The sequence below is a fragment of the Talpa europaea genome (genome assembly GCF_964194135.1).
Source record: "Talpa europaea genome assembly, chromosome: 3".
Lineage (NCBI taxonomy): Eukaryota > Metazoa > Chordata > Mammalia > Eulipotyphla > Talpidae > Talpa > Talpa europaea.
This window is the reverse complement of record NC_140069.1, coordinates 108,306,995-108,329,898: the sequence shown is the minus strand read 5'-3', so window position 1 is coordinate 108,329,898 and position 22,904 is coordinate 108,306,995. Positions and strand designations below refer to the sequence as shown.

The window sequence follows — 22,904 nt, the reverse complement described above, 5'->3', positions numbered from 1 at the left end:
CATTATGTGGTATTTCTACCAGGCAGAGAAAATAGATGTACATGACTTCAAAAGATAGCTAATAATAGTAAAAATACTTCGAAACTGATGAGGTTTAGTAGTTATTTCCTTTTTATATATAATTAAAACTTTATTAATAGCATTATTTAACCAATAAATTACTAACTTTTTAAAATTTAACAATTAGCTCTTCTAAGCTGGATGGACTTGGAAAAGTATCCCACCACTTAGAGCAAAATGGAATTAAAACACTAACAGTATTAGAAAGGGTGGTAGAGGATGCTTGAAAATAAATCTTTTTGAAATTTTTGTATTATAGTGAAGGAATGTAGACTCATCTTTTTTTAATACTTTTTATTTTTTTATTTTTATTTTTTTAAGATTTATTTATTTATACAAGCATTGGGTACAGTCAGAAGCACGGGAGGGTGAGAGAATTCACCAGAGCCAGAGCAGGGAGCAGAGCAGGCAGAAGGACCGAAGTACACTGCTGAGGGGAGCAGTGGGTGGCAGGAGAGGTCTGTGCGCCATGTGGGATCCTCCTCCCATGGCCGGGGAGCAGCCGGGGAATGAACAGGTGCTGCAGAAGCTGCGGGCAGCCACGCAACCCAGCGCTCAACCGCTGCACCACCGGGGAGGCCCTGTAGACTCATCTTTAAATGTGCATACCTGTTTCCAAAGTTGCAGTTATAAGAGGTGTAGGATATTTAACTTACAAATTTATAGTGAGAAAAAGAATAAGGAAAATTTGGTTAATACAATAGAAAGGAGCAAATGAGAAAAAAATGATGATTAAAAAGCAAACACAAAACAAAGTAGTAGAAATAAATCTTAATATCTTTAAGAGTCAGCATGATAAAAATAAATGTTAACTTGCTGGTTAACATTGCCTATATGTATAAAAAAAAGAATTCACCAGAAGAATATAACAGTGCTAAACTTACATGCATTTAACAATGTACATGTGAAAAATATGAGTAGACTATCCAGGAGAAATTTAATAAATTCATAATTATAGTAGGAAATGTTAACATTTTCAAACTAATGCATAAAGTGAATAGACAGAAAAAATAGGTAGTCAAACAACACAATAAGTTTTATAGAAAATATGTTAAGTGCTAACAATTAGAATACCAATTCTTTTCAAGTATCCATAGGACAGCTATTTAATTTTTATGTAGCATGTTTTGTCACAAAGCAAATGCCCACAAATACCAAAGAAGTGATATTAGTCATCATAATGCAATAAAGTTAGATGCAATACAAATGCTTGCTACCACCAGGGGATTTAAAAAAAAAATAAAGACTTCTAATTCTGGTCAAAAGAATTAAGAAATAAATAAGAATGAAAATAATTGACAGTAAGTTTCAAATGTGCAGTACTTAGAAAAGAAAAAATAAAAATTAATTATGTATAAAAATGTTTAAAAACCAAAACAGGAAGGAAAATAATAAAAATAAAAGCTGTATTGATTAAATTAAAAAATGGAAATAGAAATAACAAACCAAAAACTGATTATTATAAAATTTAATGAAATAGAGAAATCTTCTCAAGAATAATTAAATTCATAAAAAAAATTAAGGCAGAGACAGATGATTTCACGAATGCAGAGAGGCAGGCAGCATAAACTATTTGGAGCAGAGATTCCATTCAATAGTTACAGAAAATAATTTTGGAAATTCGGTGTCAATACCTTAGAAAAATTAGATGAAGAATTTTTATAAATATCACTTCTCAAAAGTGATAGGTTTTAGCTATTAAAGAAATAAAATTAGGGGGCTTCCCCAGTGGCGCAGCGGGTTGAGCGCAGCACTGTGAAGCTGTCCCACAGCCTCTGCAGGGCCGGTTTGATTCCTGCCCAGCTACTTCCCTCAGCAGTGTACTTCGGTCCTTCTGCCTGTTCTGCTCCCTGCTCTGTCTCTGGTAAATTCTCTCACCCTCCCGTGCCTCTGGCCTGTACCCCAGTGCTTGTATAAATAAGTCTTTTTTTTGGGGGGGGGGGCCCTCCCCGGTGGCGTAGCGGTTGAGCGCTGGGCCGAGAAGCTGCCCGCAGCCTCTGTAGCGCCGGTTCGATCCCCGGCTGCTCCCTGGTCACCAGAGGAGGGTCCCACATGGCGCGCAGACCTCTCCTGCCGCCCACTGCTCCCCTCAGCAGTGTACTTCGGTCCTTCTGCCTGCTCTGCTCCCCGCTCTGGCTCTGGTGAATTCTCTCACCCTCCTGAGCTTCTGACTATACCCAGTGCTTGTATAAATAAATAAAATCTTAAAAAAATATACATATATACATCCATCCCTTCATACACACCACAATCACCAAACTTGTTTGGTTCTGGAAGTAGGCTCTGCCAAATATTCAAAGGGTAGTGATAACTAAACCTAAAATAAGCTAATGGATCATTTACAGTGGAGTGAATAAATAAGCAACAACACTCAATCTTGAGAGTAAATAAACAATACATAATCTCATCAGTGTAGATCTAAGCAATGGGATAAAAAAACAAGTTTCAAAAAAGTATAGACAAACCCAGCAAAATCATTGTTTTATTCAAGGGAACATATATTTGTGATAAAGCTAAAAGGAAAATAAGCAAAGGGCCTCCCTGGTGGCACAAGGGGTTATGTCTCAGCACTTTGAAGGTATGGGCAGCCGCTGCAGCGCCAGTTAGATCCCCAGAGCAGACCTCTCCTGTCAGCCCTCCTTCTCCCCTCAGCAGTGTATTTCAGTAGATCTGCCTGTTCTGCTCCCCACTCCCCACTCTGTCTCTGGTGAATCTTCTCAACCCCACCCCTGTACCTCTGGCTTATACTCCAGCTCTTATATGCATAAATAAATAAATCTTTAAAAAACAATCAAGGGGATGACTAACACTGATCTGAAGAAATTAGTATTATTTTTTTAAATTTTATTTTTATATTCCCCATACAATTGCAACCCCCTTATTTTGGCCCCAGTCCCACCTTAGAAATTATTGTCCTTGCAGAGGAAAACAAGGAGTGTGTGTGATCAGGGAAAGGCATTATAGGGACTGTGTAAGTATTAGCATTAATATAGATGGTGGGTATATGAATATTCTTTAAATACTAATGTTAGATGTTGGAGGTGGCCACCCCGCGTAGTGAGCAGAAGGGCCTTGACCCGAGTCCCTAAGGCATGTGAAAACACATGCGTCTCGGAGGAAAACCTCTGAGTGACAGGACTTGGTGTTGAGAGTCTGAAAAGTGACCCGCGTGGAGTCAGGCTTCCACATCTCCACAGTCTGAGAATAACAAAATGGAGAGACCCTGCGCAGTGAGCAGAAGGGCCTTGACCTGAGTCCTTAAGGCATGTGAAAACACATGCGTCTCGGAGGAAAACCTCTGGGTGACAGGACTTGGTGTTGAGAGCCTGGAAGTGAACTGCGTACATCTCCACAGTTTGAGAACAACAAAATAATGAGCGAACTTCCCAGGCTCTGGCTAGGAGTTGATAAGATTATGTGTATGAGAACTAACCACCTGGTACCCTACTATCTGAAGTAAATAGATAATAGTAAGAAAATAGACTAATCGTTCATACATGTTATCATTATATGGTATGCTTTGATGTTACACCTGCTGCAATTAAAATAGTATATAATGAGCACTAAGACAATAAAGATTTACTGCATGCTGGACATGACAGCCTCCCCCATGTCTGATTTCCCTCCCCATGGTGTCCCAGGTTCGGACTCACTAGAAGTCCACAGTTAATAAATAGCCATATTTAGCTTATGTTAATTTGTATATATGGAGGACATTTATTTTTGAGATTTTATTATGAAAAAAACAAATATTTGAGAATCTTCAGGGAAAAATATTACAGAAAGCTCATGTGGGAACAGGAGTAGTATCTACTGTTAATGTGTCATAAAGTTAAAATAGCGAAAACAGTTTGTTAATGATACGGGAATAGGATAACAATAGAGGAATACTTAAGAAAAAAATTCTAATTACCATATTGAGAGCACTCTGAAAGCACATTGCTACTGAAAAGAATAGGATGCCATGAGAGGGGAACAACCACATAGTATGAAAGATCTGTTGAAAATTAATAGATGATTACCTGAATTTAAAAATTTATCAGAAGCATTGGAAGAATAAATTCGGTTAAGTCTCCCAGAAAGCAGAGCTGAAAGACAAACAGTAAATGAGTAAAAAGATAAGAGACAGAGGGTCAGTAAAAATTATCTATTTGGTGTTTTGCTAATAATAGTAAGTATTTATCACATATGGTATATCAGGCACCATTTACCTATATTGATTCATTTAATCCTCCTAAACAGGCACACTTATTCCCACTTCTTTAGGTGATGAGACTATGCCTCAGAGCAATTAAGTTGCTCACCCAAGGACACTTAGCTGATAAATAATAGAAGTGGTATGACACTAAGCAAGGAGTCATATCCTTGACAAAGTCTGCAGGTCTAAACAAAATATTATATTGCTTGCTACTTATTTGTTAAGGCTAATTGTTAATCTCTGCTTTTGAACAATAATCACATAGAGACAACTTTTGTGTTTTTTTTTAAAGATTTATTTTATTTATTTATGCCTGGCGTGCAGGCCAGAGGTGCGGGGTGGGGGTGAGAGGATTCACCAGCAACAGAGTAGGGAACAGAACAGGCAGAACTACTGAAACACACTGCTGAGGGGAGCAGCAGGTAAAACTGGAGAGGTCTGTTGCCTCATGTGGGTTAGCTCCCTGGCCAGGGATCAAACTCGTGTTGCAGTGGCTGCTGATAGCTTCATACTGCTGAGATTTAACACCTTGTGCCACCAGGGAGGCCCTTGAGACAACCTTTAAATTGGTCATTCTGTAATTAGATCTGAATATTGATGTCCTTGGAGGCATATAGAATATTTAACACTGATGTGGGGTTTAGAAATCAAAATATATTAACTAAGTTTTACTTTAAATTACAAACTTTTTATGAAACTTTAGAGCTGTGAGTAATGGAGAACATATTAAATTTTTGTGTTAATTGAAATTTTTTACGATTTTATCAGATGCTTTGATATTGTTTCATTGCAGTATAGATAAGTTGCAGCTCTCCTGCCAGCCTCTGACTATGCAGCTTATCTTTTTTCTTTCTCCTTTCCTGATAAACTTATCCTTTTAAAAATGTAAAATAAATTTATAGATAAAAAGAACATGTAAGTTAGTTAGCATTCATCTTTAAGATATATTTTTTGAAATTTGTGGTTACTGTATTTTAATGATACTATATTTCCAGGGTTATCTTGAAGAACTGTTACGACTTCGAGAGAACCAGCTGTCTGAATCAGTCTCCCAGAACAAAATACTACTTCAAAGGATTGAAGATTCTGATTTGGCCCATAAATTGGAAAAAGAACAATTAGAATATATAATTGTGGAACTTCAAGATCAGCTGTAAGTGCGATCCTTTTGGAAAAAATTTTGGTGGTATGTAAACAGAAGAAAATGTCATGTTTTGACAGTGGATTCATTACATTGGTATAGCTGACTTTTTCCCATGGCAAGAACTTATTTGATTAAGACATTTATTGATGTATATGCTAGCACAAACTTCTTGTCACTGTTCAAATAATTTTTACTAATCATACCATTTTGTCAAACTGGATTTTATCAGTTTTTATCATGAAAATCTTTTCACATTAATATTAATCCTTAAGGATAATTAAAAATTTTTCACTTTGAAATAATTTCAAACTTTCAGAAAAGTTGCAAGGATAGTGCAAAGAATTTCCATGTGCCCTAACCTAGAGCCACCAGTTTTCAACATTCTACCATATTTGGCCTGTAATTCTCTCCCTCTTGAATACATCATTCATTTTTACTCCTTAACTTCAGTTGTGTCTTTCCTAAAGACAAAGATGGTCTTTCATATAACTATATTTGAGCTATGAGTTTAAAAAATTTAAATTGATGTAATAGTTTCCATCTTATCTGTAACTCATTTAATTTCATCAGTTGTCCAAATAATGTCCTTTATTACAACTTTTGTTTTTCTGATACAGGGTCCAATCCAGGATTATATTTTGCATTTGGTTGTCAACGTCTTCAGTCACTTTTAGTTTAGAACAGTTTCTCAGTCTTTTTTTTTTTGTTTTTTGCAGGATATTGATCTTTTGAAGAGTATAGGCTAGTAACTCTCTAGACTTACTATAAAATCACTCATAGAATTACTATAAAATCACTGATTAATTTACTTTTCTTTATGACTAGAATGAGTTTTTCCATTTTGACTGAAATATTTAAGCAGTGTTCCCAAATGAGAACAAAAGGAAGGAATTTTAAATAAAACATAAAAATAAAAGCAAAAAATAATACACAGAAACAGTGGTGTTTTCTCAGATTATTGTGTTCAGTGGTTCATGAAGTCTGTTGGTCTTTAATTAGCGATATTAATTTTAATCTTTTGGTTAAGGTGTTTTTCTCTTCTGTGTAGCTACTGTTGTTACTTTTGTAATCAATGTGTAGTTTACAAAGAGATACTGTGAGACTAAGTAAAAATAAAAGATGATTTTTTTTTAGCAGAAAATTTTAAGGAACATAAAGATAATGATGTTTTCTAGGACTTTGTATCTTGATGAAAAGAATTATGTTCACATATCATTTCTTATATTTTTTCCTGATATTTTAAAGAGAATTTGTCCTATGGTGCTAACCTGCCCTGTCACTCATTGAGGAGAAGAGTAACATCTTCCATTGTCCTTTGCTTCTATAAACAGGGAGAACCCAACAGTAGAGATTATTTATTTCTTTACAATTAGAAGTTTAGGGAGATAATTTCATTTTATGTCATAGATTGTATAGTGGTTTGACTGAAGTCTTTAAAATAATTTTGAGATTTGTTCCTATTTTATCTAAAGAAATATTTGTCAAAATTAAATTTTAATGTGTCACATTCATTTTACTTTTGTTAATTTTAAGGAAATAAAATCTCTCAAGCTTTTTAGTTTTATTAAATAATCTACCAGTTTTATGGTTTTATCATACCTCTATGACAGAAGAATATAATTGATCCTCTTGATTTTGCAGCTGAACTTTATGATTGCTTTGTATTTCTGGGAGATTTTAACTAAACCAATATTAATAGAACAACAAATGAAAAATTAGGGCTCTGATTAGAATTAGACTATTTTCTTGGGTTTAGAAGTTAAAGATTTACTTTTTATATGGCATCACTGCAGGTCTGTGTAAACTAGTCTCATAAGATTCCTTTATATAAAAACTACTTTCAAGGATATTGAACAGAAAAAAATACACCTCTCTTTGAGAATATTCATAATTCATCCCTTTATCATAGTCATTTTAAGGCACAGAATATTCTGGACTTTCTTGCAACTCTGGAAAGAGAATGGGCTTTTTTTTTTTCTTTTAAAAATTTTTCACTAACCAGAGGCCTGCAGTCAAAGTTGGGCACTGAAATTCCCTTTTGTTAATCCTGAGAAGATAAAAATGGTCCTGGGAAGATTAAAATTCATAATATATAAATTAAAAAGTCAGAACTTCCTCTAAATATATGAAATAGAATATGAAGCATGTAATATATACTTATACATTGTGTTGATGATACTTTCCTGGGTGATTTAAATTCTTTGTCACTTTAGTTTTTAAATATTTCTCAGTGGTTAGATGAGGGCTCCTTAGTAAAGGTAACTGAAGAGTCTAAATAGAAGTAAGGAACCATGCATTGCTCAAAGTAGGCCATTGTTACCATCCAGTAACCAATTTGAAATTTGGTGTAGTTCCTGGTGAATAGTGATAGTGTGATAGATTTGCCTGCAAATTTTAAGTCACAGATGTGATGGCGTCCTGCTTCACAAATTTTAGGGTTAATAGTATAAGCCTATTGAGAGAGTGCAATGATGTCATCATTGCCCATTTCATAGTAGACAGATTATGACACTTCTTGGTCATATATATTTTTGGCAGGAAACAGTGTTATTAAAATAAAAAATTATAATCATACTAATATATTTAGCATACTCTGTTATCCATATAAGAACAAAAAAAATCAAGAAAATATATCTGAAAGGGAAAAAGGTTGGGTATTAGACAGTTAGGTAAAAATGTGTTCTATTGTAGTTTCTAGGGTATTAATGAGAAGTTAGATATTACAACAGGAAAGGGTACCAGTATGATATAACATTATTTTGTTGCTGATAATCATGATGTTTCATTAAAAAATGCTGGCAGATTTTTTTGAAGAGGAGATATAGATATCCTTATATTTGGACCAGGAGATTAGCAATATTTGGGACTACCACACAGTATTTCACATAGAAGTAACTCATTCGAACAGAAAAATAATTACTTTTGGTATCCTTGTTTAGTAAATGTTTTTACATTGAATACTTGAAAAAAGGAAGTCTCCTTAACTAATAATTTTAAATAATAAATAATTATCAATACTCAAATATTTTTATTTTCATTCTTTAACTTTTAATTCATCCTTAAAATTTAGTTTTTATATTCTAAAGCTATTGTATTTTTAATGTTTAAGAAGTTTTTGAGGGCCTCCCCGGTGGCGCAGTGGTTGAGCACTGGGTTGCGAAGCTGCCTGCAGCCTCGGTAGCACCGGTTCGATCCCCGGCTGCTCCCCGGCCACCGGAGGAGGGTCCCACATGGCGCACAGATCTCTCCTGCCGCCCGCTGCTCCCCTCAGCAGTGTACTTCGGTCCTTCTGCCTGCTCTGGTCCCCGCTCTGACTCTGGTGAATTCTCTCACCCTCCTGAGCTTCTGACTGTGCCCAGTGCTTGCATAAATAATAAAAAAATAAATTAAAAAAAAGAAGTTTTTGATTGTGCACAAAACAGAATTAATTATACTGATTAGCATGTGGTTACAGATGGAAACTAGACTTTTGGTAGTGATTTTGATATAGTGTATATAGATTTTAAGACATACAAATGTTCTAAGCTAATGTTACCTCAATAAAAATTAAAAAAAAAAGACCTTCCTGATTACCCATTGCCCAGATTTAAGTTACTGAAGAGAAATAAGATACCAAAAAAACCTGAAGAAATGCTTCAAGAGCTATCTAACCTCATTAGAAAAGGGAACATAAGGGTAATAGGTATACCAGAAGATGAAGAGAGGGACAAGGGAACTTGGTGCTTACACTAACAGCTGAAAATTTCCCAGACCTGGGGAAGGAATTGACTCTATAAGTCCATGAAGCTAACTGAACACCTGTTTATCTAAATCAACAGTTAACAAGAGGTGACATTTGCTTTACTTTTTTCTTTAGTTTATAAGCAGTTATGGAGCAAATCATAGTCTTTCATTCTTACATACTTTTAGCTTTGAGTTTTTTAAAAATGGTTTTTGAAAATTGAGGGCGCCTGACTGAGTCACATCTGTTCCAAAGTGTTTCTGATATCCAGTCAGGTTGGGGAATCACTTTCGTAAGCCACTGGATTAAATTTGAGTTTAACTTTTTTGACAAGAATATTTTGTAGATGGTTTTGTGCACTACATATTGGAAAGCTCACCTATTGTTCTTCACGTAGAGATCTTAAGATATATGGTGTATTCAGTTGTGACAGCCTTATTTCCACTTTGTAAAAGTTCAGTAAGTTTTATACTGTGGATGAACATTACCTGGAGCAACTACTTCATGGTGACTTGTAAAATAGTGATTTCCTATTGTTGTTCCTTCCACACTTACCGACTTTAATCATCTATAAAAAAGAACTTTCCCTCATCAGGGCTATTTGGTGGTTACCATAACAGTTCTTGTAGGGAATTATTTTCAGACTAAGATGTGGATACCCTACATAGTTATTGATGAGATAAAGATCTTGCTTTTTGTTTCATTTTGCTTTATCTCTTTATTTCTCAGAGTATTATGAACTTGTTGCATATAATCTCTTCTGTAATGTGAATTAGTTCATACAATATTCGCAAATAGGGGGATGATGTCAGGAAGGCAAAGAAATCACCTTGATTCATAGTTCGTTTTTTTCTGGAGGTTGTTTCTCAACAAAAAACCCCAGCAGAACACAAGATGGTAATATAGGCAAGTACTACAAACCGCCAATAGATGGCAGTTTCTCACTCTGCAAAATACTGTCACCAGTCATTCTTCTAGTTCATTTGAAGTATGTCTTGGATGTGCTTATTTTGAGTTATGCATCTTTGTGTGTTTAAATTGGGTTTGAAAAAAAATTTTAGGACTTTATCGTTTTTCTTAGTGTTCTAGTTAGAAAGTGGGATAAGCTGCAAGGTAGAGGAAGCCCTCCCTGTGTCCACATACAAATCTCTCCCATTCTGTTGGATGGTGTTGGACCTTCCACACCAGATGAAATGGTCTCTGCAAGGCTTTTGTTTCTGACTGAAGTTCTGGATCCTGAGGCTGCTTTCCTTCTCTCTTCCTGTGCATCCCTGCGACAGATGGTCATCCTCCACTGTTAGAGGAAGGCTTTTGGAATTGGGGCAAATAAAAGTTGTCTTCTGACCTTGGCTCTTTCCATTCTTTGCTGATAGCTATGGATCAGTGTAATCCCTGGAGCATAGCACTTGGCACAGTGTTAAAAAAGCAAATTCTCATCCCCACCCCAGGCTTTCTCAGTCAGAAACTCTGGAAGTACAACCCAGTAAGAGTAATCTGTGTTTCTGATGAGTGAGAGGGAAGGAAAAGGGAAGAAACCTTTAATGTTATCATTCAGAGTTAGGAATATATCAATTCTTTTTTCTTGCATTTTATCTCTGAAGATAGAGCTTTAAAAAAAATTGAATCATGCTACATAAAAAGTATAATATTGTTTTCTTCTTTATATCTTTAATTTTCTCGCATTAGTAAATACTTTTCAAAACATGATTTTGAATCACCACCTGTTATTCTGTCTTGTAGATGTACCATAATTTAATTATTTTTATCATTGAGTTTTGGTTTATAACCAGTTTTCTCTATTAAATGTTGTGCTGAATTTTCTGCATCTCTAATTATTTCTTTCTAATTTGTTCACAGAATTGGAATTGCTGGGTCAAAGAGTATTATTTGTTTAAGGCCATGGACTAATTGACACATTACATTTCAGAAAATGTACTAAATTACACTCTAATTCAGCAGTGTAAAATAATGTTTGTTTCACCAGAACCTTGAAAGAACTGATTCTTACCAAACTTATAAGTAGACTTCTGCTTCTTGCATTGGCTGACTAGATTGTTAAAGAAAGATCTTCTAGCTCAGAATAACCAGAAATACTGGATCCAAAGTTAACAAAAGGCTTTCCTATCTCCTACCACATCCTCTACAGATGGAAAAAATTCAGGCCCAGCTTTTCTCACTTCTCATCTTTGGGCTGACTCTATCTTTTTCCGCTTTGCCATTTCTCTCTGAGTGAGCCTGCACTTGACCCTGGGTATGCAGTCTGAGAGCTGCATATAAGTTGGAGTGGGAAGGATGGAGTCTGAGTGGAGCTCAGCAGATGGATCCCAAGAGCACAGAGGCTTACTAGCCCTCCTGTGGTTATTATCTTCCTATGTTTAAAAATCTCACCCCCTGCTCCTTTGTTTTGCTCTATTAGGGGACTACAGTTCTGAATTTACTGGAACCAGATCTGCTATTTCAAGGAATTACAGTTGTTTGCTTTGGTGGGTGGCTTGAAAGGGGGACTTTTTCCACCTTAACTTTCCCACCCACCACCACCCCCTGCCTCCTGTAGACTCTGCCGCCTCACTTATCATCCCATGAAACATTGGTTGTAGAAGCTGACTTTTGCCTTTGATTATTTGGCTGGGGCTGCAGTAAAGTCAGTGATGGATCTTATTTTGAGGTATTATACTGATTCTTTTCAATCAGCCTACCAGAAGTGATTGCCTATTCCTCCACATGAGATTGCACAGCCAGACAGTGAAGCTTTCTGAGGTCCCACCAGTTCCCAGGGCAGAAAACATGCATAGCTACTCATACCTCAAGCTGGGACTGCTCCCTTCTAAGATTGTTAGTTTTCTTACCATTAGCCCCTAATGAGAGTCAGTCTGTCCATTGAACTTTTGAAGCCAGGTATTGGCTGCTCTTTAACAACAAAAGTCCTAAATAGCATCTTCTTCTAATAGGAAGCTATTTAGTCTATATTAGAAATTTGTTGTTTGGTGTAACCACCTTCAGTTATCTTAGCTAGATCTCTGGGTGACTTCCTGCAACTTCTACATCAGCACTTGCTGCTTCACCTTGCACTCTTATGTTATGGAGGTGGCTTCTTTCTTTAAACCTCGTGAACCAAACTCTGCTAGTTCTAAACTTTTTCTGCAGCTTCCTCACCTCTCTCAGCCTTCTTAGAACTGAAGAGTTAGGGCTTTGCTCTGGAATAGGCTTTGACTTAAGGGGAATGTTGTGGTTGGCTTATCTTCTGTCCAAATCACTTATACTTTCTCCATATTGAAAATAGGTCTGTTTTGCTAGTTTGTCATTTGTGTGTTCATTGGAATAACACTTTTTAATTTCCTTCAAGAATTTTTCCTTCACATTCCCAACTTGCCTAACTGATACAGGAGTTCTTTTGATCTCCCTTATCCTTTGACAAGCATTCCTTACTAACTTTTGATGTCAAGTGAGATATACATACACTTCCTTTCACTTGAACACTTAAAGGACATTGTAGGGCTATTAAGTATCCTAATTTCAATATTGTTGTCTTAGAGAATACCAAAGAAGACCAAGACAGATGGGGAATGACTGGGAAGACTGTGAAGCAGTCAGAACACACGCATTTATTGACAGAGTATAAGGGCTAATATGGGTGCAATTTATGTTGCCCCAGAACAATTACAAAGATAGTAACATCAGAAATCACTAAACATAGGTCACCATAAAAGATACAGTCAAAATAGAAATATTGAAATATTTGAAAATGAAATATTTGAAAATTTGAAGTATTGAGAAAGAATTACCAAGATGTGACACAGAGACATGAAGTAAGCCCACACTGTTAGAAAAATAGTGCCGATAGAGTGGCTCTATGAAGGGTTGCCACAAAACTCCAATTTGTGAAAATTGCAGTATCTGTGAAGTGTAATAAAGCATTGGGCAATAAAGTGTGAGGTATGCCTTTCATTTGCCCAGGCTGCACTCCCTAAGTGAATATAGCCTGGTATTGATGTTTTACTGCATTTTGTGATCTTTTTTGAAAGAGACTAACCAAATTTAGCCCATCTGGTGTCTTCTTTAATTCAGAATACTCTCTTGCCTTACCCCTTCCAAATACCAGCTTTTGGAAGGAAAAAAAATGTTTATTGGTTTCTGTGGCCAGTCTGGTCCCAGTGACAGGCAACAGATACAAATTAATATACTTAACCCCTTGCAAGTTCAGTGCACTAATATGGAAACTCTTGGACTCCAAATTAGGATGCTTACCCAGCTTGCAAGCTATTATTTTCTTCTCATTCAGAAAAGGTACATGACTTTTCTGCTACTGAAATGATTTTTCTTTCTCTTTTGTTCTATCTGTTCACTTCATGATGCTCTCTTCCTCTACAGATCTCCCTCTTTTCGGTTCACTCTCAACTGGCTGAGGGCTTGTCAACCTGAATAGATAATGATGCATGGTGCTATTACTGGCATACATGATTTGCCTCAGGTATACTTAACATTGCTAGCCCAAGTATGTAACTGCAGTTGTCCAACCTCTAGCTCTTCATGTTTATTAATTTCCTCCCTGAGTTAACATTTAACCCTAGGTGAGTATAAAATTAGTCCATAGAGCAGTTATAACTTCCAGAGAGCTACACAAGGCAATTCCTGAGTTCTGGGACAAGCTCAGGAGAAACCAACCGCAGATGTAGTCCCAGCCTAGTCACCTAAAGTGTGTGAGCAGGTCTGGTGTCTTCACTGAGTTCAGTTTTTACCCATGATACCTAGAGAAGTTCAAGAAGTGTTTCTCTTCTCACTAGTTCTTTGACTATTATTGTGTATTTGAACTTAATGAAAAAGGATGCTGTAGCATGGAATTCACAAACTCACTCCAGGTTTATCACCTTGTATTTCAAAATCTTGATGGATATGGTATGTTTTTACCAGTCCCGTGAACAATTTCAAAAAGAACTCAATTTCTTGTAAGACCAGACAACTCAGAGATTTTAACTTATTTTTCTTGGTAAGCTGATCTTCAAGGCCCATCTTGAAGGACAGTCAGGAGTTTTTTCAACACTCTCAATCATTCCTTTTAGAAATATTCCTTCCCTGCTCTACCTGTACCACACCAGAAAATTTTAAAAAGCCAATAATAGTAAATACTCATCAGAAATTACCTTAAATGTAAATGGACTAAAAACACCAATCAAAAGGAATACAGTGAGTGAATGATCTTAAAAATAAGATCTAACAGTATGCTGCCGATAAGGGACTCACTCATACTTGACACACTTATGGACTAAAAGTGAAGGAATGAAAAAAAAAATGTTTCATACAAATGATAACCAAAAGAAACCAGGCTATCTATATTTATATCAGACAAAATAGATTTTAATCCTAAAAGTATTTAGAGAAAAAGAAATTTATTATGATAAAAAGGATCAATTCAACAGGAAATTACGATAATTATAAATATATATGTACTCAATATTGGAACTCTTGAATACATAAAGCTAATGAAGACAACAACTGCAATAACAACAAAAACTGTTAGAACTAATAAATTTAACATAGTTACAAGATAAAAAAACAAGATACAAAAGAAAATTCATCATGTTTCTGTGTACAATCAAGAAGCTGTCTGAGAAGGAAATTTAAAAATAGACCTACTCACAATAGCAACAGGAAGAATAAGATATATTAGACTAAACTTAACCAAAGACGTGAAAAGACTTATACACTGAAAATTTTTTAAATATACATGAAGAAAATTAAAGATAATAAATAGAAAAGCATCCTGTTTTCATGGATTGGAAGGTTAAATATTATTAAAATATGGACTACCCAAAGTGAGATACAGATTCAACACAATCCCTGCCGAAATCCCAATGGCAATTTTTACAGAAATAGAAAAAAAAATTCTAAATTTCATATGGAACACACACACACACACACACACACACACACACACAACAAATAGCCAGAGCAATCCTTTTTCTTTTTTATCATGGTGTAGGCCAGAGGCACAGAGGTAAAAGAATTCACCAGAAATAGAGTAGAGAACAGAAAAGGAGAATTTATTGAGATACACTGCTAAGAGGAGCGGTGGTTGAGACAGGAGAGGTGTGCTGCCACCAAAGCAATCTTGAGAAAGAAAAGCAAAGCTGAAGGTATCACACTTCCTGATTTCAAAATAATATTATTAATCAGCAATAATCAAAACAGTATAATGCTGACATTGACATAGGTATAAGTCCTTACAATAGATAGCCCAGAAAGAAACCCAAGCATCTATAGTAAAATGATCTTTTGACAAGAATATCAAGAACACGCAATGGGGAGAAGATAGTCTCTACAGTAAATGGTGTGAAAACTGAATATCCACCTGCAGAAAAATTTAATTGGACCTATTTTCATACCATTTACAAAAACCAACTCAAAGTGGATTAAAAACTTAAATGTATGGGGCCTCCCCGGTGGCGCAGCGGTTGAGCGCTGGGTTGCGAAGCTGCCCGCGGCCTCTGCGGCGCCGGTTCGATCCCCGGCTGCTCCCCGGCCACCAGAGGAGGGTCCCACATGGCGCGCAGACCTCTCCTGCCGCCCGCTGCTCCCCTCAGCAGTGTACTTCGGTCCTTCTGCCTGCTCTGCTCCCTGCTCTGGCTCTGGTGAATTCTCTCACCCTCCCGCGCTTCTGACTGTACCCAGTGCATGTATAAACAAAAAACAAACAAACAAACAAACAAATAAATAAATAAAACATGCCTCTATTAAAAAAAAAAAAACCTTAAATGTATGATCTGAATCTGTAAAAGTACCAGAAGATAACAGGAAAATGGCTTCTTGCCATTGCCCTGGGCAATGAATTTTTGGCTATGACAATAAAAGTATAGGCAACTAAAAGAAAAATAGAAGAATGGGACTGCATCAAATTAAAAAGATCTGCACAGCAAAGGAAAATAATCAGCAGAGTGAAAAGTAAACTGTAGAATGAAAAAAAATGTATTTACAACATCTGACAGGGTATTAATATCCAAAATATATAAGGAACTCAAATAATTCAGTAGCAAAAAATGAGTAACCCAATTTAAAAGATTCTAACGAACTTGAATAGACATTTCTTCAAAGATGATATAAAGATGACCAACAGCAATCCCACTGCTAAGTAACTAAGTAGCCAACAGATCTTGAAGAGAGATATGCAACATTATTCACAATAGCAACCTCAATATCTATTGACATATGAATGGATAAAGAAATGTGAGATACACACAAACATATATGCACACAGAGCAGCTATTATTTAGCTATAAAAAAGAAGGAAATACTACCATTTGCTAAAAAATGGCTGAACCTAGAGGACATTATGCTCACTGAAGTAAACCAGATGCAGGAAGATATATACTGCTTAATCTCACTTATATGTGGAAACTGAAATAGTCAAACTCATAGAAGCAGAGAGTAGAATGGTGGTAACCAGGGTGGGGGAGAGGGAGAAATGGTGAGATTTTGATAAAAGGGTACAATGATTCAGTTATGGAAAATGAATAGTTCTGGAGATCTCATGTGCAACAATGTGACTATAGTTAACAGTAATGTGTTGAACACCTGAAATTTTCTAAGAGGGTATATTCTAAGCTCTTAAGTGTTCTTATAGGAAAAAAAGGGTAACTCGAGGATGGTACAAAAGTAATTAGCTTGTGTGTGGTGATTATTTCACAATGTTTATATATCAAATCAAGTTGTACAATTTAAGTATGCACATAATTTTAAATTGTCAGTTACACCTAGAGTTCAATAAAGATTAAATTTTTATTTGTGTTCAAATTCCTGAATAATTTCTGTTGAGAATCAGAAGGGAAATAAGCTGACTAGCAGTTTAGTAGTAGATACAACAGAAAGTCCTTAAAATCGGCAGGTCAAATGAGAAAAATGTTATTCTTTATGCTAACATCAGTTGAATTACCTTTAAGTAGGTCTTGAAGTTAATTAGGTATAGTTTGCTTGTAAGCAATAGCATTCTTTGTAAGCAATCACAGCCAACTCTTAAATACAAACAGAATTTTGTAAATCCGTATCAACTCATGGACTTGATTTTAAAAAAAATGAGTAACAGGCCAGGAAACAGGTAGACTTAGTTACTCCAGAAGACAAGGAAATAGGAACTTCAGTAATGTCTTTGCTTGTACATTTTGAGCAGGACCCCATTGCTGAAATGAAGAAATTGCTTTGTTTATTTATAACTCTAAATAGACACTAGTCAACATTCAGAATTCAGGGGTGAGGTTTTCAGCCCAACTTACTTCATTTGTCTGTCCCAGTGGTATGCTAGAGTAGTGAAAGAAGGGCCTTGCATGAGGTTTCTCTCCTTTTCAGAGTGGCAAGGCAAGTGCCTAGATTACCATCTCCACATTCCTTTCAAAAGCAGCATCCATGCTGCTCCAAACACATGCAGCATGGGTGAAAACTCTGCCTCTCCATACACTGAAATCTCTTATCTTCTGTTTCAGAGGACCAGGAAACTTCCCACAGAAAACAGTTTTGCTAGGATTTCTTAGTACCAATGTCTAAAGACAATACTTAATTTGTCACTATGTGAAAATTCTCCACTGACATAGATAGTGTGCAAAAAAATGTTTGAGTAACTTTAAGTTTCTTTCTCAATGTTATGGGGTATAAAGCTTTTTTTACCTTTCAGAATGACTATCCTCTAAATTGGAGTATGTTCAATTATTTGTCATTACCTGAGTTCTACCTCACAGGCTCACATTTACCTTTTTTCATTCTGCTCTAGATATTTCCTATAAACCAATTATGGCATTGAAGTTGAGTTTTCCAGTGACACTCACTAGAGACCCTAGAGAGAGGGACCATGTGAAAGAAAAATCTTTCAAGAAAACCCAAAATAATGGCAGTTTATTATGATAGATTCTCTGGCAAGTAATCCCTGTTTCTGCTTTACATGATGTTTTTGGTTAATCTTAACATGTTTTGGTTACTCTTTACTGTTTTCATTAAAAAAAGTATCTTCAAAGTCCATTTAAATTTTTTCATTCCTTTTCCAGTGAAATGAAATTGTTGTAACTAGTTTACCTTGATGGATGGGCTACATTCTCACTTCTTCCCTGTTTCACCAATAGTATTTAAATCATTAGAGGAAATTTAGTGTTTGCATCAAATAATTTTTCTTTGTGGACACAGTGGAGCAAGTCTTTTTAAATGTACACAGATAACCTGTAAAATTAGAAATAATATGAGCCTCTTTGAGACATAAATGGGGTTATCCCATTAGAATCAGGGCCAAAGGTGATGTGCACCTGATTATCTAGCCAGTGACACTGCTGACTCTGTCATAACAGAATTATTGTCTCCAAAAGTTAGTGGCAAGCTCATTTTCTCTGCATCTTAGCCGATGACTCAGAAGCTTGGTATGCACTCCTAAAGCCATGCACTCCTCTCTGAGGGTACAGGATATTTAGGTGATAATTTAGAGCCTTTTAGAGGTAGAATAAGACACTTGCAAACTGAATTATGCTTTTAAAATTTCTTTAAACACCCACATTCAAATGTTGAATTAGTCTTGTGACAATGAGCAGGTGGTTAATGAAGCTGAAATTTTGGCAAAAACCTAGTTATGAGTAATAGCTCTACAAAAATGACAATAAACCATGAGTTGGCCTAATGACTTCATTCTGTAGTTGAAATATTTCCAATAGAGTATACTGTTTGATGCAGCTGTCATTGATTTAATTATTTTATGAATACTTAGTAGTAGTCATTTCCATCAAAAACAACTATGGAAACCTTACGTATTTTTTACTGCATTCAGTTTTTTTTTATTCATTTGTCTTTTTTTTTTTTTTACTGAGTTAAATTTAATTGTGAAATTTGAAGCTAGAAAATCACTAACTTCATATTTTAGCATCTAATAGCCTGTAGCTTTACGATATTACCGTTGTTTTCTAGTTAATGTAAAATACAGCTTGAATTCTTTACTCCTTCAGTAGTAAGTTTATTCCTTTATTAGTAGTTTTGTTTTAAAAGATAGAAAGTCTGGATTTCCTAAGTAGTGATTGTTGTAGCCAGCAGAGAAAGAATGAACAACACATATTGCAGGAGACAAAACAGTTATATCACCAACCAATCTTATTGTAGTTCTGTCCACAATCTGTTAACATACCACTTTAAAAAGATGAATTTTGGGGACCTAAATTGATACCATTAGGTTCCTCTGCCATTACAGAACAGTGAAGACAAAAGCACTCACCATCTTAATATTCACAGGACTGTGCTAAAGAATAATGATTTAAGATCAAGACAAGAGTTAACTGCCCACCTCACCAACCAGTGGCCTTCCCCAGGAGCTCTGGATGTCAATGCTGTTGCCTTGGATACGTTGCTTTACCGAAAACACAATAAACAGTGGTATGAGTAAGTGTAACACTTTTTTTTCCAACTAATTACAAATTTAGTTGTACCAAAAAATAGGACTATCCACTTTAGTTTCTGAGTTATTCTTTTATTTTTAAATTCATTTTTGACTTAGCGCAAAATAGGATTTAAAACTACATTGATTTAATTAAGTTAGATTAAGGCATTGAATATGTTTTGTTTTAAAGCCAAGGCATCCTGGGGAAGTAAAATATCTAAGATATTATCAGGCAGTTTTATAGCAGATACCTAATTCTTTAGTTAATCTTCAGCCAGTCCTTCAGTTAAGTCTATGAGCACATAGTTAATAAGCTATCTGTTTTGGAATTCTAACTTTGGTTTTTGTATTTGCCTTAGGATTAAATTTCCTGGTAGTTAAAAACTAAATTCCATTACATGAAAATGTTACAGATGCATCTGAAAAAAGATATTTATTACTTGTTTTTGGTGGGTCTGAAAGAATTTTGTTAATTATCACTGAACTATTTTTTGGAGGCTATAAAAAATTATAATCACACTACCTATAGGTCAAAAGCTATTTTTCCCGTTTCTTTGTCCCAGTTCAGGGCTGTTTCATTTAGTCATAGTGGCCTAATGTTGAGAGAGCCACAAAATCTTAAATCATCTGCCTTTAGATAATCTTCATTTTGGACCTTATAAATTAGCTTTTTTGCTTTTAGTGACTTTCCCATTTTGATAATTTTTTATTTCAATATTGTCTGTCTGCAGCTAATTTTCTGATTTTCCCTTTTGTCTCTCCATCTCCTTATTTTCTCTCTTCCCTTGCTCTTTTCTCCTTCCTCTCCTCTCTTCTTGCCGTCCCTCTTTTATCTTAGGACCTTGTTTTTAAATTCCACTGGTAGAGCTACACACTTCATCTGTACTTCTTAGGATATTTTTCTCTGGGTAACTAATAGCCAGATAGTTCTATAAGGAATGCTTTAGCACAAACACAATTTCTACCTGCTATTTTTTATTTTTATTATTTTTAATGAAAAGTAGAATTCAAATAAATTTGGCCTTTTCTTATTAAAAATTTTCTAGGGACTTGAATTATTTTGTTTCACTGATTGATAGAGATAATTGGGGAAAAGTGAGCGGATTATCAATAGAACTTGGTTCAACATGTAAACCATGCTGCTTGGTATGATACCGGGTATTGACTGAATCTTTCATGGACTGTAAGATAGTTACTTTATATACACTTATGAAAATTATGAATAGGGTGTATTATCTTATGGTGCTATATAGTTTTATCTTTCTGTGGCATATTTAATAGAAGATTATTGTTTTATTTGCATTTCTAATTTGAGTAAAAACTGAGTTTATAACAATACTTGGTACACTTGTTTTGGCTATATATATGCCATATATACATACACAACACACATATAGATATAAACACACACACACATGCACACACACACATACACACACACACACACACACGAGGTGTTCCTGCTTTTTTTAACGGCAAAAATACAGCATTAAATCCTGATGCAAGAAAGACTAAAAACTCTGCCTTTTAATGGCCGTACACACATTATCAGTTTAAATAGTGGGAGGTAAAATATTTTAGCCAAAAGACAGACATGTATCCTTGCCTGCCTACAAAGCTACCTATTGAAGAGCCAATGAGGAGTCTAAGTGGAAGTTTTATTTCTAGCTTTCATTATATGTCATAATAATCACTGCTTTTTAAAAAAAAAACAAAGTATTAATAATAGCAGCAAAGAAAACAATGAAATTGTTTGTTAGTTTGTTTAGCATGGATTCAAATTTTATAGTTCTTAACTCATTTACTCCGTTTAGCTCTCTTGATAATTTGGAGAAAGAAAATGAAACTATAATTAGTCATTTACTATAATTTCCTGCTAAGAATATGGGCTATCTATAGCTATTTCTGTAGGAACTCTGTAACCTCATTCATCTAATCAGCTTTGAGAAGAGAGAATTTGTTATTTTATTTAATGAATTTCTTGGTCTTGTTGACATTTCTTACAATGAGCCATTGGATAACTTAGCTATATTGTTACCTACTTACAGAAAGATCCCTTTCATGGTAAAATGTCTTAAATTTCTATCCACTTACTATGCTGTTTATAAAACTTTAATAACATAATTTCCAGTTTATTTTATAATTATTTCTACCTGGCAGATTAGTTATGCTGAATATTATATCTTCATTTCAAACATAGGAATATCATGTTAAAAATTTTTAAAGCATTACAGACTAACTATAAAAATTCAAGAACAAATAAGCATATAAAGCACATTTGTTTAACACACACATAAACAATTATTTTTTATTTCCAAGAAGTTCTATTTCGGTTTCTTTATTTGTAAAGTCTCGGTCATGTAACAGTGATCAATTATTAGATACCAATTATATCATCATGTTAGATTATCTCTTATGTAGTTTTATTACGTTATTGCCTAATCTGCTCATTCTCATCCCAAAACTTTGGATTTATTGTCATGGTGCCCATATTTTCTACTTAAGCATATATAATCTTCCATGTTTATCATTGTCCCTAATTTGGTTATCATTCACAAAATTATTGAGAATTAGGAGCTTTTATATGCCCTTCATGATCTCTGTAAACTAATTTTTCTTAATTTTTGGTGGAGTGCTATATAATCACTTCAGATACATTAGAATTTCTCCTTTCTATGTGTGTCTTTCCACTATTTTTGAAATATGAGTCCCTAAAGAACTGAGCCTGTAAAACCTTTTATATCTTGTAGGTTTTGCATTAACCTAACTCATATATATATATCTCCTCTTCAGGCTCCCTTGCATCCTTCTATTAATTGTAACAGATTGTTTATCCTGCTATGACAAATGCTAATTTTGTTCCTTAAGCATATTACTATGAAAAACAAATCATAATAAAAAGAATAGCATATATGTTTTTATGCACATTTATTTGCCTCTGTGTATACAGTGTACATATATTTGTTTTTATTTACATGTGGATGGCTCCTGTGCATCACACTCTGTTGCTCAATGACTACCAGATAATGTAAATTATTATTAACCTCAAAACATTTATTATTAAACCTCAAGCTTAAAAATGTAGATTATGTACATTATTACTTCTGATCAATGATATGAAGTATAATATAATAGAAAAACTTATGGATAGGTGAATTCAGCCTGTTGCTCAATTTCCTTTTACCTTGCCTTTATTTGGCATCTAATTCTGTGTATAGAAATTTGCATTTGAGTGACTTAATAATACTTAAGTCATTAGATGTTGAATATATTGGATTTTGTTATGTCCGAAATGTTTGTGACATAAGACATAATTCCTACAAGTTAAAATTATATTGAATAATGATATAAATAATAACCTTTTATATAGTCGTAATACAAGACTCTCCCTATG

The 22,904-nt window shown here is 34.9% G+C and overlaps 1 protein-coding gene across 5 annotated transcripts in view; it reads left to right on the top strand.

Moving 5' to 3' along the window:
- The window catches only part of RUNDC3B (RUN domain containing 3B), a gene marked incomplete at both ends in the record, with an annotated part of 100,841 nt that overhangs the window by 69,037 nt on the left and 8,900 nt on the right, over positions 1-22,904 (top strand). For 3 of the 5 annotated variants that reach the window (XM_084230826.1, XM_084230823.1, XM_084230822.1), the window contains 2 exons: positions 5,254-5,411; positions 19,366-19,512. In XM_084230826.1, the coding sequence (XP_084086952.1) occupies positions 5,254-5,411; positions 19,366-19,512 (305 nt within the window). The remainder of the gene's footprint in view (positions 1-5,253; positions 5,412-19,365; positions 19,513-22,904) is intronic. The other 2 variants (XM_084230825.1, XM_084230824.1) reach the window with 1 other exon arrangement.